The sequence below is a fragment of the Suillus fuscotomentosus genome (genome assembly GCF_016647785.1).
Source record: "Suillus fuscotomentosus strain FC203 chromosome Unknown F5891scaffold_14, whole genome shotgun sequence".
NCBI classification, from domain to species: Eukaryota; Fungi; Basidiomycota; class Agaricomycetes; order Boletales; family Suillaceae; genus Suillus; species Suillus fuscotomentosus.
Genome location: NW_024539526.1, coordinates 812,112 through 839,998, shown reverse-complemented (window position 1 = coordinate 839,998; position 27,887 = coordinate 812,112). Strand labels below are relative to the sequence as shown.

General features: G+C 47.3%; 9 protein-coding genes across 9 annotated transcripts; 3 read left to right on the top strand and 6 right to left on the bottom strand.

The window, feature by feature from the left end:
• Nucleotides 1–831: 831 nt before the first annotated feature.
• On the bottom strand, nucleotides 832–1,760 carry F5891DRAFT_948051 (uncharacterized protein; the record flags this gene model as incomplete). The annotated part of the gene is made up of 3 exons (XM_041374781.1): nucleotides 832–961; nucleotides 1,012–1,387; nucleotides 1,442–1,760. 3 exons carry the CDS (start codon nucleotides 1,758–1,760, stop codon nucleotides 832–834), a joined length of 825 nt encoding a protein of 274 aa, XP_041228799.1.
• A 1,010-nt stretch (nucleotides 1,761–2,770) lies between these two features.
• F5891DRAFT_120112 (major facilitator superfamily domain-containing protein) lies at nucleotides 2,771–5,375 on the bottom strand. Its single transcript, XM_041368864.1, has 14 exons — nucleotides 4,816–5,375; nucleotides 4,729–4,755; nucleotides 4,652–4,680; nucleotides 4,548–4,596; nucleotides 4,400–4,477; nucleotides 4,264–4,348; nucleotides 3,855–4,207; nucleotides 3,700–3,796; nucleotides 3,455–3,647; nucleotides 3,347–3,404; nucleotides 3,269–3,300; nucleotides 3,196–3,213; nucleotides 3,079–3,146; nucleotides 2,771–3,022 (listed from the first exon to the last, which is right to left on the bottom strand). Exons 1-14 carry the CDS (start codon nucleotides 4,971–4,973, stop codon nucleotides 2,921–2,923), a joined length of 1,347 nt encoding a protein of 448 aa, XP_041228798.1. The 5' UTR covers nucleotides 4,974–5,375; the 3' UTR covers nucleotides 2,771–2,920.
• Nucleotides 5,376–6,161: 786 nt separating this feature from the next.
• On the bottom strand, nucleotides 6,162–8,261 carry F5891DRAFT_947955 (major facilitator superfamily domain-containing protein; the record flags this gene model as incomplete). Its single annotated transcript, XM_041374774.1, has 10 exons — nucleotides 6,162–6,296; nucleotides 6,359–6,491; nucleotides 6,543–6,676; nucleotides 6,730–6,821; nucleotides 6,872–6,985; nucleotides 7,040–7,572; nucleotides 7,632–7,738; nucleotides 7,796–7,929; nucleotides 7,984–8,050; nucleotides 8,103–8,261. The coding sequence occupies 10 exons, from the start codon at nucleotides 8,259–8,261 to the stop codon at nucleotides 6,162–6,164; spliced, it is 1,608 nt and encodes a 535-aa protein (XP_041228797.1).
• A 3,274-nt stretch (nucleotides 8,262–11,535) lies between these two features.
• On the top strand, nucleotides 11,536–13,281 carry F5891DRAFT_1213482 (uncharacterized protein; the record flags this gene model as incomplete). The annotated part of the gene is made up of 5 exons (XM_041369249.1): nucleotides 11,536–11,586; nucleotides 12,205–12,292; nucleotides 12,338–12,456; nucleotides 12,533–12,817; nucleotides 12,869–13,281. 5 exons carry the CDS (start codon nucleotides 11,536–11,538, stop codon nucleotides 12,971–12,973), a joined length of 648 nt encoding a protein of 215 aa, XP_041228796.1. The 3' UTR covers nucleotides 12,974–13,281.
• Nucleotides 13,282–15,450: 2,169 nt separating this feature from the next.
• F5891DRAFT_120006 (TPT-domain-containing protein) lies at nucleotides 15,451–17,294 on the bottom strand. The gene is made up of 5 exons (XM_041368805.1): nucleotides 16,928–17,294; nucleotides 16,700–16,882; nucleotides 16,328–16,498; nucleotides 15,801–16,272; nucleotides 15,451–15,744 (listed from the first exon to the last, which is right to left on the bottom strand). Exons 1-5 carry the CDS (start codon nucleotides 17,168–17,170, stop codon nucleotides 15,689–15,691), a joined length of 1,125 nt encoding a protein of 374 aa, XP_041228795.1. The 5' UTR covers nucleotides 17,171–17,294; the 3' UTR covers nucleotides 15,451–15,688.
• A 47-nt stretch (nucleotides 17,295–17,341) lies between these two features.
• F5891DRAFT_1185868 (uncharacterized protein) lies at nucleotides 17,342–17,731 on the top strand (the record flags this gene model as incomplete). The annotated part of the gene is made up of 3 exons (XM_041366605.1): nucleotides 17,342–17,357; nucleotides 17,422–17,590; nucleotides 17,641–17,731. The coding sequence occupies 3 exons, from the start codon at nucleotides 17,342–17,344 to the stop codon at nucleotides 17,729–17,731; spliced, it is 276 nt and encodes a 91-aa protein (XP_041228794.1).
• Nucleotides 17,732–19,138: 1,407 nt separating this feature from the next.
• F5891DRAFT_119929 (glutathione S-transferase C-terminal-like protein) lies at nucleotides 19,139–20,615 on the bottom strand. The gene is made up of 5 exons (XM_041368734.1): nucleotides 20,479–20,615; nucleotides 20,170–20,426; nucleotides 19,945–20,116; nucleotides 19,720–19,883; nucleotides 19,139–19,655 (listed from the first exon to the last, which is right to left on the bottom strand). Exons 2-5 carry the CDS (start codon nucleotides 20,221–20,223, stop codon nucleotides 19,371–19,373), a joined length of 675 nt encoding a protein of 224 aa, XP_041228793.1. The 5' UTR covers nucleotides 20,224–20,426; nucleotides 20,479–20,615; the 3' UTR covers nucleotides 19,139–19,370.
• Nucleotides 20,616–21,575: 960 nt separating this feature from the next.
• F5891DRAFT_119931 (uncharacterized protein) lies at nucleotides 21,576–22,481 on the bottom strand. The gene is made up of 2 exons (XM_041368737.1): nucleotides 22,421–22,481; nucleotides 21,576–22,369 (listed from the first exon to the last, which is right to left on the bottom strand). The coding sequence occupies exon 2, from the start codon at nucleotides 22,359–22,361 to the stop codon at nucleotides 21,678–21,680; it is 684 nt and encodes a 227-aa protein (XP_041228792.1). The 5' UTR covers nucleotides 22,362–22,369; nucleotides 22,421–22,481; the 3' UTR covers nucleotides 21,576–21,677.
• A 2,032-nt stretch (nucleotides 22,482–24,513) lies between these two features.
• F5891DRAFT_1142677 (vacuolar DHA amino acid exporter) lies at nucleotides 24,514–26,659 on the top strand (the record flags this gene model as incomplete). Its single annotated transcript, XM_041364930.1, has 10 exons — nucleotides 24,514–24,633; nucleotides 24,687–24,753; nucleotides 24,808–24,941; nucleotides 24,998–25,104; nucleotides 25,155–25,678; nucleotides 25,736–25,849; nucleotides 25,900–25,991; nucleotides 26,045–26,178; nucleotides 26,230–26,362; nucleotides 26,423–26,659. The coding sequence occupies 10 exons, from the start codon at nucleotides 24,514–24,516 to the stop codon at nucleotides 26,564–26,566; spliced, it is 1,569 nt and encodes a 522-aa protein (XP_041228791.1). The 3' UTR covers nucleotides 26,567–26,659.
• Nucleotides 26,660–27,887: the final 1,228 nt, after the last annotated feature.

Here is a 27,887-nt window from a genome sequence, read left to right as displayed (position 1 = left end):
TCTCGGAATTCCTGATGAATGGGTTTCTGCAAGAGATTATAGCGAGAGTGAACTTGAAGTGAGGAAGACTTTACCTGCTCCGTTCGATAGATATCTAACTTATGTGATTGACAGCGCGGCCCCTTATTCAGTGATAACTCTGATGCTACATCTTTGGAGTCTGCAGACGAGCTATCCGAAGCTGTAGTTCCTTCTCTGCCGGCCGAAGAATGTCCGCCCGTTAAACGTCGATGTGCTCCACAGGCTCGAAGGGTTCAGAGAGGGAGGAAAAGAAAATAGTCATTGGCTTATGTATACCTAGTTGTACATGGCTCTGAGGCAAATAAAATAACAAAAGAATGGTCGTGAACTCATCCAACTTGATCTGGAAGTTGAATATAGAATATAGGAATGGCGCGTCAGTGGCCGCGTCAAGGATCGTTAGTGCCGCGTCAAGGCTCGTCAGTGCCGCGTCACATGCGCGTCACGCCGCGTCACGGCCGCGTCACGACCGCGGCAGGCGCGGCAGGACCGCGTCAAAATAGCTACGCCCTTGGCTTAGTACCAACTGGCACCCCGACTAATAGGACCCCACAAATTGGCAACACCTCCTACGATGTCCGAGTCTCGCCACCCGCTGATCAATTTTCTACACTAGATTTAACCAATGCTACTCCAATCCTGAGGCATCCCAACCGCGCAGGATCATCAAGAACATCTCAAACTCTATTGCGCAAAATTTCCAAGAATACAATCGGTAAAGTACAACTAGTACGCATAACTATATAGACAGCAACAGAACACGGTACGACCTCTATGTTAATTCTTAACGCTACTTGAAGGTAACGTCTTCTAATCATAGAATACCAGAGCCCTCAGCTCGATGGATTCCCGAGGCGGCGCTCCCTCTGGAGTGTTCACGTCTTTGAAGGCAGTATGAGGCCCGAGCCTCGCGACGCTCCCATCTTCGACCGACTCAGAGCTGAGACCCTTTTAGCACGACATACATTTCCCCCGAATGACTTTGCTCACCATTTGATAAGAACAAACTCTTCTGGGGTCATCGCCTTCAAGTACTTCCACTGGTGGTTTGGGTTGTATTTGACTCCAAATGTCTCACCCTCGCGATCAGGGTATATAAGAGCAACAGGCAACAAATCTTCCTTGAAATCGACACTCTGGAAGTCACATAATGCAAGCGGCCAATCTACAGCTGCATGCGAAATAGGGCGCCACAAGTTTATGATTTGGAAGCGTTTGCTGAGGAGCGAAGGAACTTCTGTTGGCGGGAGATGCCTATGAACACGAGCAATGGACGCCGCAGGGGTTTGGTCCACATGAGCCCGGGGGACTGGCTGACGTTTCTCTGGACCACTATCTGTCTCGCCTGGGCGACGGCGACGAACGGCTGTAACATGAATTAGGGATCAAGACGGCGTTTTCAAATTGGTGGTCAACGTACTGTGATCGAAGATGACAACCTTGGTCGCTCCTGTAACCCTCTTCATGAGGTCGATGCTCTCAGGGTAGTATTCGCGCTCAATCTCATCATCATTCAAGAAGCTGGTATGCTTCGGTGCCTCTCTCCCATACTGAAATCCGGCATTGTCAAGCTTGTAAAGTTCCTCCTTCCCGCGCACGTCCTCGATTTGCACTTCATGCGGGTCCTCAATCCAGTTGTGGACGGGCTTTCCCGAGGGAGCGTAGATGTCAGTGTAAGGCCGAGAGCCGTCAGACGGAGGGAGGAAGTAGTTGAGGGTGGTGATGGTGTTAGAAGCCATGGTCAGTCGGTTGCTATTTGGTGTAAAGTGGAATGGAAGTGCCCTTGGTATCGCTATACTCACCAGTAAGTTATGTCCTACTTATATATGCCTTCAAGGGCGGGGAAGCCACTTGGCTTACATATGACTTGATCAATTCTCCAGATTGAACGCGGATTGTTAATGTAGATGAAATGATCTCATAAGCATCTACCGAACCGCGGAATATAAGTGATAATGATCCAAAGTTGTAAAGCTTCGCACCTTGATTACTAAGTCTCCCGCGTACCGCTCAAAGCATCGTCTCCGCACGCAATTCCCTGTTCGGTTCGGAAATGACTGAAAGAAGGTCCCTTGGTAAGTGGATGTACCGGCCCTTCAGCACGATGACTTAGGCGCCGCAGGCGAGGGCCAGCCAGACACCGTTAACGTTGAGCTTCCCCTGCATATTCGAAACGCTGAATGTCTTTATGTAAAAAATCATTTACTCACATTCCTAACGTTCTTCCCGTTCATAATTCTATGCATGTCCCTTGTTTTCATTCTCCTGCGTACTCATTTCTCCGTCGAAAACTATATCGCCTACGTCCACCATGTCATGATGTGGCCCAGCCAGTGAGAGCTCCACTTGGACACTCAGGGACTTTGGTATCATAGCTTCAAGCTTCGTCATCTTCACGTATCTTGCAATATCATACCATGTAGCTCGGATCCGTTTTCCACGACCACTCCTCAGTTGTTCTAGCATGTGGAATCGAATTTGGTGCATGCAGATGTCTAAATAGAAGGATGTATTATTGTAGTGAAGCGGCGTCGGCGTAACTAGATAAACTTCGTGACTTCAGCAGCGACATTCATTCTCAACCCATCGACAGTCAGTATCCATGTACAACATGGGTGAAGTAGTGGGCAGGTTGGGTGATGAGTAGAGGAGGATGAAGATTGGGAGTTGTATCATATCAAATCAGCATGGAAGCCGCATCTGCAAGCTAAACATCAAAAACAGATTCTATTGATCATTCGTACTATAACTTTTGTTCTCTCTTTTCCGGTACGCTATTCCCCAGGACAGCTCGCAGAGCACCTATGTCCTAACAGTTTCGTTTATTGCGATATATAAATATATAAATTCTCTCATGTGCAATGCGAATAGTTTTACATACATGCTCGGGTGACACAAATCAGACTCCAGCTCCCTTGGAGTAAACACTTGAAGTCTTTTGACGCATCTTCAAGATGACTTGCATGGATACGAACAAGATACAGCCGCCAGTAGCGACACTCTAGACTAGCGTGTTAGCCAAAAACAGAAAGCGCTAGCTTGACATGGTTCACTCGCCCCAGCAAGGATAGCAGCCTTCCACCAGATGTAATGCGACGTCAGGATGGCCCCACAGATTGGTGCACCTAAGCCGAACGTGAGCGACTGTCGAGGGAATGTCAACGGCGCACGTGCCCACGAGTGCCCCCATGCCTGTGAATACGTGTCAAGACTCAGGGTGCCACCAAATAAAGACCCAGAGGCTTACTAGATGTCGCAAACGTTATCCCCATCCGTGCGCTTGAGTAGCGTCAGAGAAATTCAAAGGCAGATGCTAAGTGGTTACCCAGTATGCGAGAATTCAGGAGTCAGATGCGATATCAACGGGCCCATCATTGCTACAACTGGAGTCGAAACTTGGTTAGTGTCGGAGGAGCATCATGAACCTACGCACCACCACCGGAAAAAACTCCATAGCTTACAGCTATAACAGCTACACTGGTGGTCGAGTGCAGGCCAACCATTGCAAATAGTACAGCGGAGGATATTAATGAAGAGACGATGATGGTGTTCGGGATGCCCACGTATGCAGCGACAACACCCGCAGCAAGTCTTCCGATGAAAGAACCAGAACTAAGGATAGTGAGCTGTCGGGGTGATAAGCAGTTCTTGATTATTTGAGCAGTTTCTGATACGCACTGAATAAAACGAAAATCCTTGACTTAGACCATGCAGGCTGGAATCTAACTGGAGATAAAAGGATTCGAAGAAGTACCCGAATTCAAAAGCAGCCATCCTAAGCAGTGAAAGCGACCTGAATGTTCATACCATCGGGTATTGCAAAGTTTACGCACCCTACACAGGTACAGATATAAGCACCATCTCTCGACGAGTTCTGAAGAACGCGGGTGTAGCTAACGATCTTTGGTTGCGGTGGAAGCCTTGTTCGCATCAGGAGATTTGCGATGAAAAGCAAGCCACCATTCAGAGCCGCACTCGCACGAACACCGTTTGCAAAGCCAAGTCTTCCATTGATAAGATTGTTGAGCATGACTGGGTGCAAGATCGCACCCAGTGACCCTCCCGCGGCGACGATTCCCATCGCAAAAGCTCTGCGTCGCTGGAAGTGATGCGATACTATGGCGATCGACGGGACATTTGTGAGGCCCATTGCAAAACCTAAACCGATACCTTGGGAAAGGAATATCTACGTCCATAACAATACGGTCAGCGAAGCTGCGCATTAACAAAAACGAGACTTGCTTGATAATACTGTTCTGGTTTTGCCAGGGACAATATAAAGAGGAAGAAACATTGGAGGAGACAGCCGATTTTCATCACAGGGTAACTGAACACGTATGATCAGGGACGTCTTTATGCGAACTTCTTGCATACATACAATGCGCCCCGATCGACCATTCTTCCTGACACGATACCAACTGATAAAATCAAGAACGCATTGATACTTCCTATCCAGCTACACCGCAGTAGAGGTCAGAGATACTAGCAGCCAAGAAACCACCTAGGTAGATCTAGAGCTTACTGACGCGATTGCAGATGGTGTGGAATTAGTTAGGTATTTTTGGGTATAAAAGTCTGCAAATCGTGGTTGTCAGTCCGTCCACGTAAGATAATTCACAAATATGCTTGCCCTGGAAGACACCGTAAGCGCTGACATATCTGGAACGTGTTAGTAGTTTAAGCACACAAATGGCGAGTCGAATTCACCCGAAGCCACAGAATTGGATCAATAAACTTAACGGTCGCAGTTGATGATGAGTATGCAGCGACAGATTGGTGGACAGAAGCACTTACGCGCCCAGCACTGTGCCCCAAGCGGTAAGACCACCTTCGGGAAAACTTAGCGCATCCGAGGGGTCGACAAGGCTGGTATTTACAACGCTTTCGATGGATTTCGAGACGCTCTCGGGAGCTTGCTTTGCAATTTCATCACTGGAGGAAGGGTTGGACATGGACAATGGGGGCCAATTGAGCTATGGATGGGGCATGCATAGTATCCTATAACAGAGTTTAAATATGAATATGAAGTTGACTCGGAGCAACCAGGAGGCTTGTACACGACAGCGGCCGCCGGCATTATACCTGCTAGACCCTAGACTTAGTCTGACGTATGTCATATCAGCAACATAGGGGTGGACTGTACGCCCCTTGACAGCCCTGTACAGAGCCACAGGAGGGATTCTCTCTGCATAACTCGAGTGTGTACACAGTGCATATAAGGCTAGACACGGTGTTACAGAAACGACACAGAAAGGCCACGGGGGCACAGGTTCCTGTCATATTAATGCTCAAACAGGGCAACTGTAACGGACCTGTGATGCATTGTCAGTACAACTGCCATACCTGGGTAGAGGCATATGCACCTCAGGCTGGTATATCACCAATGCATCACCAATGGGTGACTTCCCGTAGCATAAGCTTTTGATTCAAACCTTGAAGTCGGAGTATAGTCTCGCAACTCGTCGCAACGTAGAAATGCCTTCCAAACTGCAGACCAATTGTACCTAGATTCTAATGTACAGCGTTGAGGTGTCATAGGGCATGTAAGCGACGGTTACAACGTACTCACCGGGTTTGTTACTAGTAGTAGGTGTTTTGATTGTTTTGAACACCATTTGAATCTAGAAGGGTAGTCCCCCCCTTCTAGTCTCTAAATCTAGAGATCACTTTAGAACTGGGTGCTTTTGACATGCGGACTTGTAAAACACTTGATGTTTGACGGCGGCATGTCGGCACGAGGACTTGAGAACATATAGATTTAGAACAACGTTTCTAAACGTTGCGGGAAGTCGCATCCAATAGGCCCCCACTGCGTTTTTTTGACTGTGGGAACTTTGCCCATTTCCGGTCAACTCCTGAATCCCGCAGCTTGCAGTGAGATCTGCTCATTTTCTGTGGCGAGGATCGTGGCTGGGGGTGGTCACTGCTACCCACCTGTAGGTTTCTACTGAGCTTGAGCGTCGTAACACTCTCCCTAGTCTTCGCAATCCTCTATGTTATATAAAATCTGTAAACCAAAATACATGTAGCCTAAGTTATATACTTGAGGCTTGATATTATCGCCCGAACTAAAACGCCATGCCCCCTGTAGATCCCATGACACATATAAATGTAGTAGAAAAGGCTGATTCATAATTAATTTAGCATGTAAATTCATGCTCCTCACTTTCCTTGCGCCATGATTCGCCCTTGCGCAGTACCAATATAACCAGTAATTCCGTCACAACCAGGATTCCAGCCCATGCCGAATACAATCCCCCATCTCCTAGAGCATTCTTAACAGAGAGCAGGCTAGCATCAGAATTTGTGAGATACGGTAGATATCGAGAGAACTCACTTGAAGCGGTACGGCAACCATGATCGAAACAAAGGCCATAGATCCTCGGAACGAACTGTTTGCGGCAACCGCTGAGCACGAGCGACCAGGGTTCGCATCAACGAGGTATGCCAATGTACACGTATACATCCATCTGGAAGTAGATGTCAACACAAGCAGGACAACAAATGACTAGTTTACTGACATGGAGGTGAATCCAATAAGCACGAGCATGACGCAAATGACAGCGACATTGGCCTGCTTTTCGCATGCCCAAGCATAGCCTATCACAGACAGAGGTGCCCACAGCATTGCCAATTTCGAGCTCTCTAAACGCATCTTCGAAAGACGTTAATAAACAGTTCTAGTGTGGGAGTGTAGAAAATATTCACTTCTGCATAGCATTTGCCTCCATTCGCTTCCATCATCTTCGCAAGCACTCGGTCGGACCAACGGCCGCCGATCACACTCCCAGCGATACTTCCTACGTAGGAATTAAGTCATCCGCTACAATCAGGGGGGTGAATATCTCACCTATGCCAAGGCAAAGCAAGACTAAGCCGGTGCTAAACGCATCGTAATTATATCTATTGGCGAGAGTGAGAGAACACGTGTAAGATAGGGAGTAGCTGAATCCGAAGATAAGCCCTATCGCGAAATTGAGTCTTGACATCGTGCACACGAGGACAACCCTTCACTCACCATTAGCAATAAGAATTAAAACATTGTTCTTGCGCGACAGAATTCGAAAGTATGGTGGAAAGGGGTTGATGTCCTTGAATGATAGTTTGACGTCGTCCAACCCTGGTGTAGAAGTTACCGCTGAGATATTATCTGGAACATCCGGCGATTGGAGCTGCTTCTCGGCATCTTTGACGGGTGTTTGGTCCTTGCTAGACTCGTTCCCGGCGATGGTAGATTCGTTTGGACTCCGAACGCGTTCTTTGGAGGCAAGAAGTCGCTGTAAAGCGGAGCAATAGGTGAGACTCCGTTCACGTCGGTATGTATCCTTGAACAGGATGAGGAAGGACAAGAATACGACTGCTGAACAGACAAGCAGGAAGTAAAAACAAGCGCGCCAGCCCAAGGCTTGTGACAACGAGCCGCCGAGTATAGGGCCCAAGGCGGGTCCCAAGAGAGGTGCAGCAAAGAAGATACCCATCGTGCTCCCTCGCTCGTGAGTGTCGTAGATATCAGCCAGGGTCGCGGCCGAAATAGCCATGGCAGCGCATGACCTACAGGAGAAGGCGTCAATGATCAATTAGTACTCAGTGCTTTTTGGATGAATACTCACCCCGCAGCTTGAAGTGCTCGCATGCCGATCATCACCTCGATGGTATTTGAAAGTGCCAACGCGACACTTCCTACCACAAACAAAGCCGAAGCTACCAGATAGACAGGCTGTAATAAACGAATTTTCAATACGCAGTTCGGGAAGTGGAAAGCATCTAGACCAACCTTACGACCTTTAATTTCACTTGCGGCGCTCCATATTAGAGGGAAGTTCCCCTGTATAATTAAGAAAGCTGCCAGTGTCCAGCTAATCTGGCTGCTTGTCGCATGCAGATCTGCTTCTATCGCTGAGTTCGAGGCTGCAAGAACATGTCAATATTAAACGACTCATTGTGGAAAGACATGTAACAAACGATTTTGGATGTTAGAAGCTAATGCAGACACCATTGTAGCCAATGATACAATGCACAGAGTTGTTGTCTACAGGTACAACGTCAGATTAGTTACAGAGTGCGTCACATGATACACGCACCTTTCTAGCAGGGCTCCATTGACGGGGGTCATCGTTGACTGGGACATGTTCTATGTCAATTGTACTAGCTGCGCTTGTGGACGACTCGATATCAGCATCTTGACGTAGCGTTGTGGGTTCGGACACAGAACATGCGTTGGCAACAGTTGGACTAGCCATGAGTAAGAAGTTGAAAAGGACGATGCAGCGGAAGGTTGCAGTCTCTGGTCCAAGATGCATTGAATTTATACATCCAACGGGGCCCCTTGTATCTCATGCTCTCTAATATTGCAATATTGGTACATTCCGAGCATGTGTACGCCCCTTCCGTGAAGGCAATCCTAGCCTGGCTAGCCACAGCTGTCGCAGATTGTTCCGAGTTGATCTAAAGCTATGCGTTCATTTACCGTTCTGAACCTCACGGGGGCCAAAATTACGACATTCCATGGCTCCGGCACCTGCTATCAGTCCCGTAAATATACCGCATTTCGGACGGAAGAGAAATGGGATACATGGTATCCCGATGATATAAAAAAAGATTATAGCTGCTGAAGTATTGCGAGGCAAGAGAGTAAAAAAAGTCGAGCACGTACCCCCGAACATCTCGACACGTTTTGTTCCTCGTATCGAACTCTTCAAGGTACGAATGGAATCCTCATGATATCGAGGAGTTTCAACACTGGTACTGAGTATCTCCGATATGTCCGACACTTTGTTCTGTTTCCGCTTGAAGTTCTTCTGCCGGGCCAGACAGAATTTGGGCGGTGTTGGTGATTGGAAGGACTGAATCAAAAATATCGATTGTCTAAGAATAGCTATAGCTTCGAAGCCACGTTCAATGAAGCAATGCGAGCACCGCCGCTGTAAGTCTGTTGACAAAGCCGGAAGAGACGTTGAATTAGTCAATTGCCTGACAAGGTTAACGGAATCATGGAGAAAGAAATGTGTGCTAATGCGGGGACAGGCTTTCCTGAGGTTGGTTAGCCTACTAGTCGCAATGTCTGTTCGTAGATACTTACCTAATTCGATGGATGAGTAAGCATTTAGGCTTAGTCTTCGATTCCGTCTATTCGGCACCGCCACTATTCTTATAAGTTATGTAATACTAGAAATGAACGAATATTTTTTTGGTACTCGAGTACCAAAGTCTCTCGGTGGCTCAAGTACCAATCAAAAGCTGTTTGCAGACTGTAGTGCGTAGACTTTGAATTAAATTTGTGGGAAAAAGTTATTTTTGTAAACCTTAGCCCAGCGGCCGCTTGCAAGCGAACCCGAAACCCGGGCTCGATCGACGTTTGCAACCTCATTTGGTCCTTTCCAATGGACTAGAACATCGGTTGATCCCGCAACCCTTCATTGAATCTCAAGGTGTGCCACTGGGCTGCAGGGCAATTACTTATCAGCTACGTCTATGCTGACATGCGCTGACAGCTGATTCATATGCAGGCAAGTGCTAGCTCGCTCGATCCACTTCTGGAGTCAAATTACCTTGCTTGTCATGAAGGTTCTGTACTTACCGGCAACTTCCATATAACACGTGACCATAGTAGCAACATCTAGAAAGTCTCGCGATTTTTCAGTCGAGTCTCGGACCAGGTAGAGCACTCGCTCGTGCTACGCCTCAGCCATAACTTTTATCATTTTTGAAATGCTGATTCAAATGAAACACGCTAAATGTCAATTGCTAGATCACGTCGCGCTATCATGAATGGGAATATAGTTTCAGGCTATGCAGACGGCATGTCACGCGTCACGAGTAATCATTCAATTGAATGGCGAAGGAGAGTTAGCTGTACGATCTTCCTTTTGCGACCATATCAGCGAGCCGAAACCCGCATACAACGTATTTAGGGTCAGCATCTGCCGGCACAACCGGTTCCGCCTGACCGCCACACCATGCAGAACAATTGATCCGTTTCGTCACTGCATGGCAAAACTCTGCCAGAAACGTGTTCTTAACGTGTAAGTGGGAAAACCAAATGTCACAGCCGTTGGCAGAGGTGTGCCACTGGGCCCTTGCAGGGCAATTACTCATCAGCTACATCGATGCTGACAGCTGATTCATATGCAGGCTAGTTCACTTGATCCACTTCTGGGGTCGAATTACCTTGCTTAGGGTTCTGTACTTACCGGTCACTTCCATGGAACACGTGACCACCGCAGTAACATCCAATGTCTTGGACCACAGTCATTGATTTACTTAGTAGCGCACTCGTGCTAATCCCCAGCCGTAACTTTCATCAGTTTTGAAGTGCTGATATATGTCAATTGCTAGATCATGCCGCTATCATGAATGGGAATATAGTTTCAGCCTATGCAGACGGCATGTCACGCGTCACGAGCAATCATTCGATTGAATTACGAAGGCGAGTAGTACGATCTTCCTTTTGCGGTCATATCAGCGAGCCGAGACCCGGACGTCCTGCATGCATGCATGTGCATGATCGACCGAGGATTGTGCTAGAAGTGCTACTTACGTATTTAGGGTCATCATCTGCCGGCACAACCGGTTTCGCCTGACCATGCAGAACAATTGATCTGTTTCGTCACTTCATGGCAGAACTCTGGAAAGGTGTTCTTAGCGTGTAAGTGGGAAAACCAAATGTTACAGCCGTTGGCAGAACGCTAGGCCAGTCCCAAAAAAGAAAACAAGTCCAACTTTCAATTTTCAACTTCCGACATGGGACATTACAGCCTGGGGAGCCTATAATTCGTGGTATCTGACCGGAGATTGTAACTCCAAAAACGCTGTCCTGTTTTATTTTTGACGATTTGCCTAGCGTCTTGTGGTTGTAAGTGATTAATTAATTATCAGACCCGTAGGCCACCGTCCATCTATGTTGAGACTGTAATCTTTTGTTTGTGCTAAAAACTCAGCTTCCGCGTTTAGGATAATGCCTCCTATCTTAGCCGTAGTAGCCGTCCTTCCTAAACCTTTTGTTCCAGTTTGATGAACCTTCTCTCATCCTTCTCTTCATACAACTTTCCTGAACGATCTAGTGGTTTCTATATGCAGAACTTGATCAAGTATGCCCGATGAGCTTAGACCGGCGAATTCTTATTACATAGTTATATGTTATACCAGAATGTAATCCCACATGACACCTACACCTCTCAATTTGCATCACAGATAGTAGAATAACGCCTTCTGGACTCTGTTCGTAAGTATTTGTCCATGTTTAATGGACGCATGAGTCCTCGTCCGTCGCTGCCCTAAATCCATCCAGGTATATGAACTGATCTAGCTTAATAATCTCAATCCGCGGTCCCGGTGGTGAAAACAGCTCACAAGATCTTATTCTTCGACGCGCTACGGTGTTCAACCGTCCTACCGAAAGTCGTCCGATTTTCTTTCGCATCGTCGCGGTCGGACACTAGTCCTCTTTCCAGACACGGAGTTCCATTTTATGGTTATGACAAAACACAGTTGACACAAATCTGTACTTGCTCTATCATGGTAACGCCCGAAGACGAACATATCGGCCTGACTCGTCACCATTCTGACGTACGTCTTTAGGATTGGGGGATCTTGACGGCCACTCGAGCATCCGGAGTAGTATATGCCAGGGTAGTCACGAGGCTACAGGCCAAGTTCGTCCCAAGCTTGTAAATCGTATCATAACTCGGTCAAATTCTGGATCCGAAACCGATCTGATAACGTACTAGACAATATATGAGGGGCCCTCCATGAATGCATGACCTTTCATACCATTAATGCCAGTTCAACACTCGGAGTTTTAAACCAACCTTGGTATGTCATCTGCATTACAGTCATCGTTGTGAACTCCAATGCGGGGAAGGCGGCCGAAGAGCACGTATTTGTAATTGAAAACAGGCTCAGATCTGACAGCGCTCAGGCTCTTGAACTTTATAAACAAAAAGACTACAACGAGATGAGAATTGTCATGTACGTAAGTTACAGCCCGTTCGGACTTTAAAATTCACAGCCGGTTCTAAGGCTAGAAATTTGCAAGTCCTTTCGAATCCCGCTCGGAACGCTCGGCAGCGACGGTGGTGACACGCCACGCAAAGCTCTCTGCAGCACGCTCGCACCGTTAAAAAAGTTTCGGCAGCTCTACGAAGCCACATAATTGACTACTTTACCTACTCCGACCTTTCCCAGAATTTTCCGTCCGCGTCCTGCCCCGCGCTGGACTCCTTGACCAGCCTCGCCCACCAGACGCACCTCTTTCGCTTTTGGCAGTGCTTAAGTAAGCCCATGCGTGATGTGATTTCGCAGTGATTCTCACCGCAAGACTCGTTGAACAAGCTCGCAGTCAAACCAAGCACCACAGGGACATCTCAGTCTGTGATTCGACATCCCACACCTCAAGGCACCTTTGAGGCGTGGGATGTCGAATCGCAAACATTGGGTGTGAGTGCACTGGGAACAAGACAAACAAAAACACCGTAGCCGCATTGCTGACAACAGCCCCACTACGGTTTGTTAGTTCGACGAGTCAACGCTGAAGACTGTCGGAGCTCCCTTGGAAGGGCATACCTGGATAGTCTTAGGTCTAGTACTCTCATTTGATGATGCTCTCCTTGCTAATGCTTCCAGTGGCAAGACCATCAATTCCTCGCTTCGTGAGTCAACGTCCGACCTTACCACACTCTCGTCCTCTCACCAACTGGGTTACTACCCGAACTGGAATGCTAAGATTCACATATACGACATTCCGTCTGACATCCTGACCAGTGTCTGGCCTACACAGAAAGAACACTGTCTACTCCACGTAGGTGGTCCACAACTTAGCTGCACCACTCTACTAATACCATTATTGCAGTCTAGCCCCATGTGCCGTGCCCTGCACTACAACCATATCCGGATCGCACCTATCGCAGCCTATCAGCCACCACATTGTCCTGGACTTCCGCTCCAATCACTTTAAGGTCCCCTACATAACTCATCAGCCTGGCAACCCGTTTCGGCCTCGTCTTCTTTCGATGTTCCTCTCGCGTGAGGAAATCGGTTTTTATCGCTCTGAGATCTTACATCACTTTGCAGCGGGTGCTCCTGACAGATACGATAACGTGATATATGATCTTTATTTAACATCGTTCATCGTTTACCAATTCACTATCACTACAGAAAGGGCAAAGTACACGGAACTGGCCGTTTGTGTAGCTGTTTATAAACTATTACGACCCGGACCCGTGTAGACTACGATGCAGATGAAATGACAGTCAAGTGACAATATTTTTTCCGGACGTGGTGTGCTCCGAGAATTGAGCGGGATGTATCATATACTTGTAATACATACAAATGTTGGGTTATCGCCTTGCCACAGGTTGGCCAAACCTAGGCTGCGAAGGGTGATTTTAGAGTAAGCTGGTTTATCGTGACGGAGCTCAGTTAGACTTGGACTTGAGGTGATAGATAAGACGAAGAGAATGTCACCAAGCAATTACTAATAGCTTAGATACAAGACCGCCGTTGGGCTACTATTGATTTTTCTATAAGTACGACACGTGTAAGGCTGGTTCATCACGACATGCGGAAGCTAAGAAATTACCAAAGCAGAGATCTGAGAGGAATGGAGAGTATATGTCGAGCATGTGGATTCGAATAGTAATGGTATTGCTTGGTGGAAACGGCAGACGCCACAATTTTTCTCTCCCATGAAATTTTTATTCTGCCCGAGCAAAAATAAAATTTGTTCAGAAGCAAAAGATGTACTCTTGAGTACTGACGTGCTTCCCCTTTTTGCAGGCGCTGCATTCATTATTATGTGTGCACCAGAAAGGGCAGTCCTTGGCAGCTGCAGCGTCACCATGTGTCGTCAAAGCAGTAAAGACAACGAGGACATGAGAGAAGCGTACCGTTTGTGAAGATGCCGCCGCGACCCGGGATCAAATGAATCTGAAGGGGGGGGGGGGGGGGGCGGATATCGATCTGTAGTAGGAACTTGCTTCCATATGCTGAGTATTGTTCCTTATGGCAATGGTAGAAATAACTTTTCTACAATCTTGAAGGGTGCTCGATTCGCTTCATTTTCGTTCGGAGGCCCGTCGACTAAACCTTTGCAGGACGCTCCATGAGATCGTTTGATTTGGTCCGCCATATCAAGCAGTAGACGAATCAAATTTTCACCGTATCAGCACAGGTATAGGTAGCATTATCCCAATGGCCCGAAAGACGTGGAAAATGAGATCCTGAGCTTCGTGCGCCAGCTCATCAAATTTGATGGCTCCTTGCTCCTTGCTCCGCGGCTTATGCGTTATCCCTTAAGTTTGCCATGCCGTTAACATTGTTTCATTTACCCACACTGCATGGATAGTGTGTAGACGTGTGGAATTTAGTGATATGACTCACCGGGTTTCCTTGGTACCGCCATCATAGGTCCGTTCCCGTACCCTAAAAAACGGTACACGTCTGGTCAAAATGAACTCATCTGGACAGCAACCCGTTTGTCAGCATGAATCGAGTTCGCCGTCTCAACGGTTGTCCTCCGGCAGATCGAAAGAATGATCGGTCATGCATTCATGTCCGTGAAAATTTGCTCCGTGTGCGCGTGTGCGATGCTGGATGAATATCTGATGCTGTTATTCAAGCGTCCCGGCGGACTAAGACCTAATATCTTGAATCCTGTGTTGCGCAAGCCTTTCGAGCTGTCGAATCGGCAGCATGACGCAGCGTCCCGGCGCCACGCTCGTTACTACGCCGCGGAGAAGTACAAGGACGTCGTGGTGGAATACCTCCCTCAAGCAGGAGGAAGCATACACTATCGCCGAGACTGCCGTAAGACGGAGTACGACAGTCACTTGAACCATAGGCAATTTGTACAAGCTGATGAATGGGATATACGATTGTAACAGGATGAGACCCAAAATCCAGGACGTAAATAATCAACGTGCGCAAGAGCACGCAGCGCCCAGACAGCGTGATCCAAAATGGAAAGAACAAGTGACGGTGTGAGTATTGCTTCCATGGAACCAAACCTATTAATAAACATGAATGTACACGTAGCAAAATCAAAAGCACTGCAAAAGTTCATGGAATTTGGCATGGCCTCCACATTGGAGGAGAGCAGGAGGGTCGAGCACGTACGGTACGAGAGCGGGGTAGGAAGAAAACATGAAACAGCAAAGCATAAATGGTAAACACAAAAAGACAGGCAACAAGTCCATCAGTAGGAGTAAAACACCCGGGTCAAGCTACGGCAAAAGTTACGTAGAGGGAAAGTGGAAATGAAAGGGGGATATACGCAAGTCTTAGTCTATATATGCGTTATAAGCATGTCCATGTGAAATGTCTATGTTTTTAACGTCGTCACAGGGTCGTTGGCTAATGCGGGTAAAAGAACTGTAGCAGGAAGAGAAAGGGGGAGGGAGTGACTGAATGTACAAAATGCGACGATAAACAGAAAAAAACAAAGTGCGCAATAATATGCAAAAGGACCACTGTCATCGTCCATCAGGTGGTGGTGGTGGTGGTGGGAAGGGAATCCAAGATAGACGGTCGACAGCGCGTATGGATGACTCCGCTTCAAGCAAGTCATGAAAACCAAGTGCTGGGAATATAGTCGCATAAGGAAGCCAGAGCAATATGGGAGCACAAGCGGTAAGTGGTAGAGGGCAAAGTCCGGTATCAAACAATCAATTGTTCACTTCCCACCCGACACCTTGAACATCACCAGACCACACAACGCTATCGAGTATCCTGCGCGAGTCATCAGTACAGGACGAGCATCAAAATCAAATCCAACAAAAACACACCAAGAGCCTGCAAAATGCCAATCGATCCACCCCAAATAACCACACTTCCCGCAACCAATAACACATCCTTCAGTACCCCCGCAAGGGTCAACACCAACCCACTCCCAGCACTCACCAAAAACACAGCAGCGATGTTTAGCAAGAACGCGAGCAGCGCGTTTGTAAGAAGAAAAAATGGGGTAATGTGAGGTGCTGCTTCTTCGCCTATGGCAGCGAGCAACTCTCCTGACGCACCGACCATTGCGACAGTAGCGTTGGATGCGGCTTCGCCTGACACTGCGGACATGGCATGGCTGTAAGATCCTACGATGCTCCCCCATACTATGCGGAACGGCTCCAGGCCCTCGGTAAAAGGTATGACGCAGAGGTTGATAAGTGCGCAGACAGGCGCGTAGAGATGGAGAGAGACGAGGGGGTCCATTTTGAGTCCATGGAGGAGGGTTTGGATGAGGACTAGGCGGGTAGCTTCGAACTGGGAGGAAGGTTAGTTAGGTGTGTGTCTGGACTCGGAGTAGAGTGGTGCTCACCCCGACTCCTCCAGCTTGGATGCAAAACCCAATCCAACTGAAAAACCTTTCACCCTTGCTTGTGATGGCGACACCAGAAGAGATCATGAGGACGATGAGGAGTAGCTTGCGGGAAGGTTCACTAATGCGAGTGGCCCATGTGATGAGTAGGATCGCTACGGGGGTGAAGGCCTGTGTAGATGTTAGTACGGGAAATATCCAAAGCAATACGCATGAGGCATAACGTGAAACAAGGGACGTGTGTAGTACCGGAGAAGCGGAGATGAGGTGGTAATGAAGGTTGAATGAAAGTTACAGAAACGGGGAAGTTTATCAAAGGCAACGACACCAAGACTGTGAGAAAGATAACACAAAAGTGTGGGATGGACTAACCTTGAGCATCTGAATATAGGCCACGCTCAAGTATAGATAAGCAGTGTTGCTGAGGATAAGACTGCCAGAGAAAAGGAGACCAATGGGTAGGATGGAGCGCAAGAACATATCTTTGCTGACTGGTACATCCTTTGCACCGTCCAAGAGATGCGTGGTACGTTGAAGGACTCGGGTTCCAATAGCCTACTCGAAGTGTCAGTAGAGTATAAGAAGATACAAAAAACTTACCGCAAAAGTCAAATGCCAAGTGACCAAAAAGACTGGAAACTTAAAGTTTAAAGTGTTGTAGATGTAGTTGTTGTAGATGATGACTCCACTACTAAGAGCAATCCACACTGGAATGATCGTAGCTGCACTAAACTTTGCACGACTGCGAGGTTGTTGTGCGGTGGCAGGTGAAGGAAGGTCTCTGCTTTGACGGACTTCCTCGAGTTCGACAGATTCAAGCTTCTCTAATTCGCGTTTCTCCATCGTCGAGAGTCGCGATTGGCGTCGTGTGTGGTGGTTCGACGTCGTTAATGACAACGAGCAAGAAGCGTCGTCGTAAGTAGGAAGGAAGAAGTGACGAGACCCGAGTAGATAAAAGGGATAAAACGACCCCTGGAAATAAACACAGCCACACACCGTCTTACTGCAACTTCAATGTCAAGCTTGCAGGGTTACGTCGATAGCAAGTCCAAGCATTCTCTTTTTCATCTCGATAATAAATGATAATAATTTAGGGCGAGTCCTTCTGGTACTGCAAGACGGAAGAGCCATCGTCGGTGTCCTAGCTGGTTACGACCAAAAGTCAAATGTCGTCCTCAGCGATTCAAAAGAGAGGATCTATAGTATCGACGAAGGTGTAGAAGAGGTAGAACTAGGTCTCTACCTTGTTAAAGGCGATATGATGTGCGTGAGATCACTCAATTACAATACTGCTCTCACACTCTCATGCACAGTGTCCTCATCGGAGAGATTGACGAAGCAATCGATCGAGCAGTAGACCTTGCTTCCATACGCGCAGAGCCAATCCTACCTATTCGCTATTAGCGCCAGGCTGTAAGATACAAGGAAAACGACAATAAATCACCATGGGGCACCCATTCACGAAATGTATGTTTACAGTGTACATAAGCACGGTTGTGGACATACTGATCCCATGCATGTCCTATTTTATTTATCATCAAAGGTCGATAACTTTATACATAGCACCCTGTGCTTCCTGCAAATTCACTCATCCACGATCTCTGATCTGTCCGATTTTGAGTCGACGCTCACACATTCTACTAAATAAACATAGGTTCACATTTTCGGTTCCGCCTTTATAATAATCTCGATCGTTCAGTCTATCTTCCGCCTACACAACTTCCCCGCGATTCAACAGCGAACCCGAACCATCTCCTTCACCTCTTATAATCCGGATCCACCTCCCTGTTCCTCGAACAATATAGTCATCGTGCTCTAGCATGGCACACCATAGATAACGCGTCATGCATACCCATAACTACTGTATCCCACACGGAAGTTCAGTTAGGCTAAGTGTTGCTCCACCCCAAATTTCTCCGAAGTAAAACACGCATGCTTCAAGCTATAGTACCACTCACTGCTAATAATCATATCAGGTACCCATCCGTAACATGCAAATATCAACGTTCCTGCTACGTATTTCGGCGCGGAACTACAACCTTCTGATACGACTCAGTTCCTCAGTTAAGTTGGCCCACGCCATCAAGTTATCTCATGGTACGATGATCTTTGAATAGATCGACCTTGTTCTGGCGCTGGAATGACAGAGCTCACCTAACATCTGTCACAGTCTTGTTCGTCAGTAAATGGCATGAACTTTGTTCTCTTGTCCTACTTGAGCCAAGGACGTGCGCCTGTGCCTTCACTCTGTTAAACATCTGGACCCTGACCCTGAAATCGTGGCACCTACCAGTATTCTTTGTACCGTGATCTGGTGAGTTGGAGGGAAGTTTTGACCTCGATGTGTTAGTTTGGTTGGTTAGTGCTTCCCCCGAGTCGTTTCTGCGCGAATTGGGAATTGAAACAGGATTCGTCATTTTCAGTTAGGCTGCGGGCGAGCTCACCCTGATCCACCATGCAGGTTCCTTTGTTCCATACGAGAACTATCTTCCATACGAGGACTGTCTTCCATACAGGGACTGTCTTCTATCAGAACCTCGCTTCATTCTTTAAATGTGTGTGTCGTTCATGTTATTAAGCTTTGGATTTTTTTGGGTAGGCTATCTGGTTATCAAGTTCAACCATTTGAATTTCGGACCGTGATTGTGATGTTTTGAGACGTGTTAGATCCCTGGGCGCCTCGCAGTGTTATGATTACGATAGAGGGACTTTACATCATGCATACACGAGGTATACACTGACGCCGCTGCTTCCTGCTTCTTTGTGCCCTGTTATCACATGATTCATGATAAGACTGTCTGCTCAAGCGGCGGGGATTGATCGGGACGGACAATTGGCGAGACGAGCGGCGATGACTACATAGGTGTGGTTCCACTTGCCAGGCTGTTAGCAGGTATGTACTGGCCAGTCGTCCTTGATAGCGATTTGATAAAAAGATATATAAACGACAATCAGCTTGCAGACTCATGTTACAACAAGTATATCAAACGACGGAAGTTTCGCGCGAGGTATAGTATTGTCTTTTGATCCCTCCACACATAGTCTACTCATCTTTCGTGGGTGCTAAGGGCACTTCAACAAATTCCGCTGCCCCGAAAATATCTCTAATGCGAGGATCACCTGCCACCCTCGCGTAGTGTGCAAAGACATTCGGGTAGACTGCTCGTTCAGCAGCACCGAGAGTCACTCGGCCGGTACGTTGGATGACGGCAGCTATAACGATATCCGCCAGTGTAATCTCATCAGTGACAAGGAACTCGCGAACGCTGAGGTTTTGTTCAAGGAACTTGAGTGAGCGCTCTTGGCGTTCGAATATAGATTTATGGACCTGTAATCAAAATGCCGGTGTGAGCCATTGCAACTGAGTTCTGTGCGTGTAGAGAACAACTGACGCTTTCACTGTAGGCGTTCTCTGGGAAGAAGCGCTTTACCATCTGCCATATGTAGTCGCTGTACATGTTGATCTCGTGCTCTGCAAAGTGGATCCACTGATCGACTAGCGCAGCATCTTTGATACTGTTTCCAAGAAGCCTAGACTCAGGGGCCAGAGATGCAACTGATCATATAATGAGTAAGAATGGTATATATAACTTATGGGTACGAAGTGCAACACTGACCATAGCGTGCAATAGAGGCACCCTCTAGAAGAGTGAATCCATCCTCGCCCTCAAAGACAGGAATTTTTGCAAGAGGGAATTTGGTAATAAATTCAGGTGACTTGTTGGTGACGCCGAACTCGAAAGGCTTAACATCCAATTCGAGGCCTGCGATAGCAGCAGTGCTCAATATCTGCATCAATATTGTGTCAATCAATAGAACTCTGCACAAGAAACAGAACCAACATATTTGGTTTGACGTTGATAAGAAACACCCCAGAGAGAGCCGATTGGAGCCATTGAGATTGATAGAACGACTTTGAGAAGTGATGGAGGTTGTGAGTGACATTTCGTTCAGTACTCGACCTCTTATTTATACCCAGGTTGCTGCCGTCAGTGCAACAGTCATGAAATGATCAAAGGGTTTTCCGGGCGTCGGATTTCCCACAGTAGAGAACTTTGCTTGACGGTACCGATCGACGATGACCTGTTCGAGTCACCTACTGTTCCGAGCTCGAGTCACAACACGTGCGTCTTCGAAAATCAAAGGCTTACACCTTGACCTGTAGTCGCTCGCATAGTATCCTAGGGGCGAGACCAAATTTTGAAGTGAACGCAATAATACGAGTACTTGACAAATCAAGGATCATCGATCAGGACTGCCTTCAGATGATTCATCGTGAAAATGCTGTGCCACTGCTGCGGTGTGTATTATGTAACTACACTTACTGCTAAGCGCTAGTCGATAATCACTGAAACCTACCACTGAGTGCTGAGAGTGCTTATCGATAAAGTTTGGAGGGGCAAATACCGCAGCAGTCGCAGCAGTGGCACAGTATTTTCCTAGCGCTCAAGGATCAGGACTGCCTTTAGATGATTAAAAACTTTGTCAGATAATCGTGACAAAGCAAAAGACATGGGCGCTATGGCTATCTAGACTAATTAGTCAGTACGATTGGCTATCGACAGAAAAGCCGTACTAGTCTCCCTACGTTTCTGCCGAGGAAACCACCTCCTCGATCACCCACTCTTTTACCTCTTCTTACAATCCCAAACAAAGTCTCTCACCTGTTCCTCAAACCACTCTCTCTCCTTGCGCAACAGACCGTGTCCCCCATGCACATGAAGCACCATAATCGGACGGACCCCTTTGAATCCAATAGCATCCAACTCTACGTCATTCTTTCCCAGGTTCTCCTGTCCCGCAGCCTCCCTCCGGCTACTTATCATCGCTTTCAGCATCTTGAACGGGAATCTCAAGATAAAATCACCCTTGGCTACGAGCTTGAGTGTGGTGACACGTGGCCACAGGGAACAACTGGAGTCCTTGAAAGGTGCACCCAGGAGCACAAAAATGGCTTTCATACAAAGCGAGTCGCTGTTTGTGACCGTCACTGTATCGCCATCCCATGAAGGGGTCAGAGGCGCCATTTCCAAACTGTTGCCAAAGCACCCATCAAACTCTAGCGTATCTGACGAGGGCAACCTTCTGATATGCGGATCCTCCACGAATTCGCAGTCGCGAATAACGATCGTCTTGCAAATGGTCATCGACTATAGCCAAAACTTTCATGCACCCACGCACGACCACTTTCTCCGCCCCGATTTGGAGGTCTTCGCGTTTGATCTGTGAGATGGTCTGGAACGGAAATTGCAAGCCATCGATAATGAGGCAAGGTATTCTTCCTGGGACTGCATTCAGCGCTTTTGGAACATCGTCTGGTACTGAATATGAAGGGCCATAGCACGGAAGTTCATCTCCAAATGATAGCGTTACAGGACTCGACGTTTGTTAAATTGTTCTTGAGCCACTGGTGATCAAGACTGTGAGCTACTTTATGATCGATATGAAGGATTCTGAGGGTGGGACAGTCGAGTTTGAAAAGTGGTGGTAGGTGCTGGCGAGTTGTCCAACACCCCAAGATTTTCGGGCCCGTCACTTGTAAACACTCTAGTTGGGGCGCATGTCCTGCTAATGTGTCGCAATATTGTTTGATGTATAGGCCATAAAAGTTACGAATGCGCAAACTCTTCAGCTGTCCAATATGCAGAGCGATGAAGTTGAGGATACGAGGAACTTCCTTTTGCTTGAGATGGTTGTGCTTGTTGACTATAGTCAGATGAACTGGATAATCATGCGCCTTTTGAAGCTGAGAAGTCAGATCTGTCAAGGTCTGACGTCTGCTCTTATTCGGCATCACGCAAAAGATACGAGTCCAGAGCTCAGGTGCAGAAGAAATGATGTCTCGCCATTGTCTGCATACTGATGCCATAGTGTGAGGAAATGGCAAGCCTCCTGCTATAACCCGGTGCTCTGCTTCAGCAGTTGTCTTCATATCATCTTCGATGATGTCCTCCAGTGCAAACCTGAAGATGCTGCATAGTGTCTCTGAGGGAAGTAATTTGACGGAAGCGCGTGTTAGATTTTTTCTTGGCATTATGATCACTATATGAATGAGATGGACATCGAGAAAAAAGGAGCAATGAATGTACATACCTCGTCGATATGTAGCTTGGCCGCAGACAAGTTGAGTGGAGCCCCTAGGTTGGGAGTGGCAAGGAGCGGAATTTGAAAAATTGCAAGGTGCCGATGCATGCCGCTTTAAGCCGAAGTAGCATTGTACGATTTGTAATCCATCCTCAATGCAGAATCATTCGTTCGTGCTGTATACAACACGGCATACCTCTCAAATTGAGTAGCACATGTTCAGGAGCACTGAAATTGATGCTAGGGCACTAAAATGATATCTTATTCCGCACATTACAGCCTGCAGCATAGGCCTCATCAGTTACCTGAAGCTTTGGTTTGGAGTCTTGGACTGTCGACGACTTGACCCTTGCAGCCTCGGTGACAATGAAACAATTCTCGCCGTGCTCAAAATACTCCGTGGAATGTGGATGAGTGCGATGGATCTATTGCTGTTTCGTGGTGAGATATCATCTTGATTGAGTGGTATCATGATGATCTCCGAGCGTGCGCAGAAGATACCTACTCAGAAGTATCTTTAGCAACTGCAATATCTGTTATCATCGAGAGCGCCCTGACCATATCTGACAAGCCAGCCGCACTAGCAGCGCACATGTGTTCGAGTCGCACTGAACTAAGTTACAAGATTCAGGATCGCAAGGCACACTGATACGAGCTGCTAGGAGACATACTGCGGCTGGGGTATCTTGCGCGTCAATGGAACAAGAGTAGGTTCAATGTTCAACCTAGGCCAGCAATAGAATGCTGGCCTAGATAACAACGGTGTACGGGTGGTGTAACTGGGGACGTGCGAGTCGGTGGCGGGAGGATCATGATGTCTGAGGGAGCAGGAAAATAGGGAGGTCAGCATTTGCTAAATCACTTTCACATCTAGAGGACGATACGTGGTTGTCGATAATGACTGACTTGGTGCACAGATATATACTCCTATATCGCCACCTTTCACGATGACGAGCAAAGTTGCAATCGGTATAGAAGGCTAGGGGGAAGTGAAAGTTTCTTCTTGCCCGGTCGTCGAAGCCTCGCATAACATCCTCGTCTCTGTTCAATTTTGGAGACGCAGACGAAGAAAAATTATCATTTGACAATGTACTAGTCCTCCCGCGCGTACCTCGGACCCTCGTCGTTGCACATAAAGTTAGCACCCCAGGACGACCTCAGGCCAATTCATTCACTGTATTTCATTCGCACAGTTTCCTCTCTTCATTCCATTTTTCAGATAAGTTATCCGTTCTCAGACAATCGTCCAATCCAGCGCCTCGGAATTTCGGTTTGGGCAACACCTACCTCACCTGTGGCTTAGTCATTCATCACATTCAGCGACAAGCCGTTCTCGGCTCCATTTCAAATGATAAAACTGTAGCCGCGGGTAAGCCAGGCAGAAGAACTTCGCAGATATACTGACCAAGTCTAAAGTTCAGGACAAACCCTAGCCGGAGATCGGGAAGACACGGGTGAAGCGGAACTATTTCATTACATGACATCGAACTTCTCCTGCTCTCAGGAGCTCGATACAAGGAAGAAAAAGGTGCAGAAAGATGCTCAGGGTATCGTGCTTGATTGTTTTGCACTCTCCTTTGTTTTAATATAGCAGTCTTCTTTCACCTCATTGGCAGATTATCATTTACCTCCTTTTCTTTCGACAGAAATGTTGTATGTTTACGCGACTGTTAGCAGGCGCCAGAGTCAAAGAGTGTGGCAAATTTGGCGAGCCCCGTCAAGAGCGGAACAAGCTCATAGATAAGGTCAATTCATTCGAGTAACCTTGAATCTGAGAGGCTATTTTGCCTTCACATCCTAGGAGGTGCTGTTTATGTCTTATGCCAGCCTGGAAACGCTGCTTCTATTCTTGTGAGTTCGCGCCACACTGAGATCTTCGAACAGTGATTCTCGTTCTATCGGCAAAAATACCATTGCCACGAGGCCAGCCAGGTTAGGATTATCTTCACGGGTGCGTGCACGTACTTGGTACATACCGGAATCACAATATCTTTCTGAGATCCATTACCGTGTAGGTGGCCCCTTAGACTGTATAAGAAGCCACCAATCTTGGGGCAGAGTCTATCAATTACTGTCGCCCCATCTTTGCAATTTTGCGAGTCATGGCTAGTCCAACCGCCGCGTCCGAACCCAAAATACCATACCAAGAAACAAGTACTGCTATTGACATAGAACATGTTCCAGTTACCGACGACCCCCGTCAGTGGAGTCTTGCTAGAAAGGTGCGTGTATAACGCAATGCACTTTGTAATTAATTTGACCCTTACATCAATAGACGACAACCTTGTGCATTGTGTCGCTGGCTACAATGGTGTCTACGATAGCTTCTAACATTCAAAACCGTTCGTCGAATGTCTTTTCCTAATGAGTGGTTTAAAATTCATACTGTCTCGCAGCGTCGAACTCTCTGATAGAGGAGGCTCTGCATGCAACAAGCAATCAGATTAGCTGGACATTAGCGGCGTTCCCAATCGTACAAGGGAACCTTCCTCTATTATGGAGTGCCGCAAGCGAAATCAAAGGCCGTAAGGTTAGTGCAGGTGTACGCTTTTTGACCTGCTTGATGAACGCGCTAGATCATCATAGCCTGTCTATTTGGTGTCATCCGCCTTGTTTGTGGTAGGAAGTGCTGTCTTGGCATTTTCAAAGACTATTGAAGTGATGATCGTTATGCGAACACTTCAAGCTGCAGGGTGAGTACTTATGCAAAAGCTCGAGAATTGATTAATCCCCTCTCCTGCAGATCAAGCGCTGCCATTTCTATTTCAGCTGCGACTCTAGCTGATATCTACGACACTCACGAGCGAGGGACTAGGATGGGCATCTTCTATGCCGCACCTCTCTTAGGACCTGCCCTAGGCCCTATACTCGGCGGGTCGTTGTCACAGGTCTTCAACTGGCGCGCGAGTTTCTACTTCTTGTTAATTTGTGGAGTAGTCACCTTCTTGTCCTTCCTCATCCTGTTCAAGGACACATTTAGACATGAGCGAAGTCTCATGTATCGCTCTGCTTTCCAACGTCTAGCTGCCTCCAAAGAACCCGTCCAGAGTTCAAACGAATCTATCAGCACCACGCAAGACTCCAGCATACCTGTCAGGGACATCGAAAAACAGCCTCAGCCTCAATACGCTCCAGACGCGACCCCAGTGCTGATTCCTACTCCAGGGCTGGAGAATTTGAGATTATCAATACATGATATCAACCCCTTTCCACCATACTTTCGAATATTGTCGCGAAAGAACAACGTTTTCATTCTCATCGCTAATGGTGAGTGAAGATCTGATCTCTCCATGTTGTAACTTAATAACGTCACTTTGTGATAAGGCCTCATCTACGGATTCAGCTATTGCCTTTCATACACGTGTGCCCGCACTCTTGCCAATAAATATGGTTACCATGCGTTCGACACTGGCTTTGTCTTGCTTTGCCTGGGCATAGGTGGGATATTCACCCCCTGGATTATGGCAGGTGGCTAATTTTCTATGAAGGAAGTATCGCTGGGAGTGTGATTGGTGGCCATTGGTCCGACCGGGTGCTTGCGAGAAAGAAAGCAGCGAGCGGAGGAAAGTGGTCCGCAGAAGTAATTCTTTTCTACACTTCAACACTAGCACCCTCGTTTGACGTCTTTCCAAGATGCGCCTAGAAAGTTCGAAACTAGCGATGCTGTGGTTACCTCCGTCCGTTGTCGGTTATGCCTGGGTGTGCGAAAAGCACGTCAATGTCGCCGTCATTTGCATCATGCTAGTTCTTATTGGATTCACCTCCATGTTTGTGAACCAATTATTTATTATTGTGATTGCCCTGACATCTACTTTCAGATGGATGTATAGCAGTACGTTAGCATACCTCGTTGACGCTAACCCAGGTCGCTCGAGCACAGCGGTTGCCACAAACAGCTCGTTCCGAGGATTTCTTGCTTTTCTTTCGATTATGACCGCCGTACCGCTTCAAGTGAGGTTCCTTGATTTGCTGTATCCCACACATGCTGATGCTAGTTTGTTCCCTGTGTAGGATGCTTTAGGAGATGGGGGATTATATACGGCGTGGGCTGGTATCTTGGTTGTGATGGAGTTGATGGTTATGTTGGTGCTACACAAGGGAGAATTGTGGCGTAGGGAAAGTGAGGAGCGTGAGCGTGAAATACTACGTGAATAAATCATCACGATCAGATTTACTAGAAAGATGTGCTGACATTAGAGGCTGAATTGACACTATGTTATATACATTGTCAGGGGGTGATTACATTTTAAACCGAGAATGTTTATGAGTAACCGATTATCCGCAAAGTACTCGCGGAAGAACACAGATGAACGATGAGCATCAGGGGTATATAGTCCAAACGTGAGCACCTACCTACGTTAGTAAGGTGATGCTCGAATATTGCGGGGTCGGCATCTGATAGTCATGATGAGGGGGAAAATGCAAGGCTGAAGACTTGAGTCGTGAGTGACCCGAAGAGTTGTTAGGGATCCGAACTCATATTAATTACAATTTTACAACCCTTATTCTTGCCACCATCGCAATTAATGACATTTTACTGATCTGATCCCTGCGGGACCTAACGCAATAAAGCTACCTTAACTTTCTGTTGTGATGCCACCACTTTCAGTGGCACCTCCTCTCCGTTTCGAGATACCATGGCCGATGGGCAGGCTGTATCAAAGGACTGGTGAGAAAGTTATACACCATTACATGACAAATTGAATATGCGGGGAACGATTCATCGCGCTAAAAGTGATATAAAGTGATGTATTACGACGTACTACTAGTGGCCCGGATCAGTGAATTCTCGACAATATACTGCCTTACATATCATTTTCATCTGTTCACCGTCGGTTCACTTATTAGTAAAGGCCGAATTCAACGTAACGCACCCTTCGAAGGACTCATCGGCTCTCTGATGTCGGACGGGTTTTGTCCTTCACCCATTGTTATATGTACGACTAGCCGTGCGATCACTTCATCATTGCGTTATTGGTTTGATCACATACTAGTATAGTTTCGACCTGGTGAAAATCTCATTGATTGCCGAAGATGCCAAGGCGCGCGATGAATATCCGAAATGTTGCCCACTTTCACACTGGCAAGTATGGCCGAGATTTGCTCACGAGGAAGAGCTTGTTCGAAGTTGAGAACAGGAGGTGCTATGGTATTGAGACAGTGTCAAGGGGAAAGGCATTTTGAAAAACGGATCAAGCGAATCGTATGAATCACTGGATTATAGTATGCCTGACAGTGCAAAATGAGGTACGCAGTACACAGACTCGAACATGACAGTATAGTGACGTACCCTGCTTGTTAGAGTTTGAAGACAGCGGTACCGCGCTCAAGGGAGCCAACCTCTGGGGTCGCAGACCATTTCACGCATCTATTCAACGCATTATCGAGATGCTTCGCGCAACTGGTCGGGGCCTTAGATTGTATTTGATGATAGGCGGGCACCCCCTGGCAGGCATGTGGACACTGCTTCGTAGGG

Excerpts from the sequence above, each read along its gene's own strand:
- F5891DRAFT_119929 (XM_041368734.1), bottom strand. The coding sequence starts at position 20,223 with ATGGCTCCAATCGGCTCTCTCTGGGGTGTTTCTTATCAACGTCAAACC. Across the intron at positions 19,884-19,944 it reads TGCCTCTATTGCACGCTATG|TTGCATCTCTGGCCCCTGAG; the intron begins GTCAGTGTTGCA and ends TTATATGATCAG. Across the intron at positions 19,656-19,719 it reads AGAACGCCTACAGTGAAAGC|GTCCATAAATCTATATTCGA; the intron begins GTCAGTTGTTCT and ends TTTTGATTACAG.
- F5891DRAFT_120006 (XM_041368805.1), bottom strand. The coding sequence starts at position 17,170 with ATGGAGAAACGCGAATTAGAGAAGCTTGAATCTGTCGAACTCGAGGAA. Across the intron at positions 16,499-16,699 it reads CCTATATTCAGATGCTCAAG|GCCTTCACCCCCGTAGCGAT; the intron begins GTTAGTCCATCC and ends ACATCTACACAG. Across the intron at positions 15,745-15,800 it reads TGGCATTTTGCAGGCTCTTG|GATACTCGATAGCGTTGTGT; the intron begins GTGTGTTTTTGT and ends TGACTCGCGCAG.
- F5891DRAFT_120112 (XM_041368864.1), bottom strand. The coding sequence starts at position 4,973 with ATGTCCAACCCTTCCTCCAGTGATGAAATTGCAAAGCAAGCTCCCGAG. Across the intron at positions 4,597-4,651 it reads CGCTTACGGTGTCTTCCAGG|ACTTTTATACCCAAAAATAC; the intron begins GCAAGCATATTT and ends CACGATTTGCAG. Across the intron at positions 3,301-3,346 it reads CCTGAATTCTCGCATACTGG|CGCACGGATGGGGATAACGT; the intron begins GTAACCACTTAG and ends ACGCTACTCAAG.
- F5891DRAFT_119931 (XM_041368737.1), bottom strand. The coding sequence starts at position 22,361 with ATGCCAAGAAAAAATCTAACACGCGCTTCCGTCAAATTACTTCCCTCA.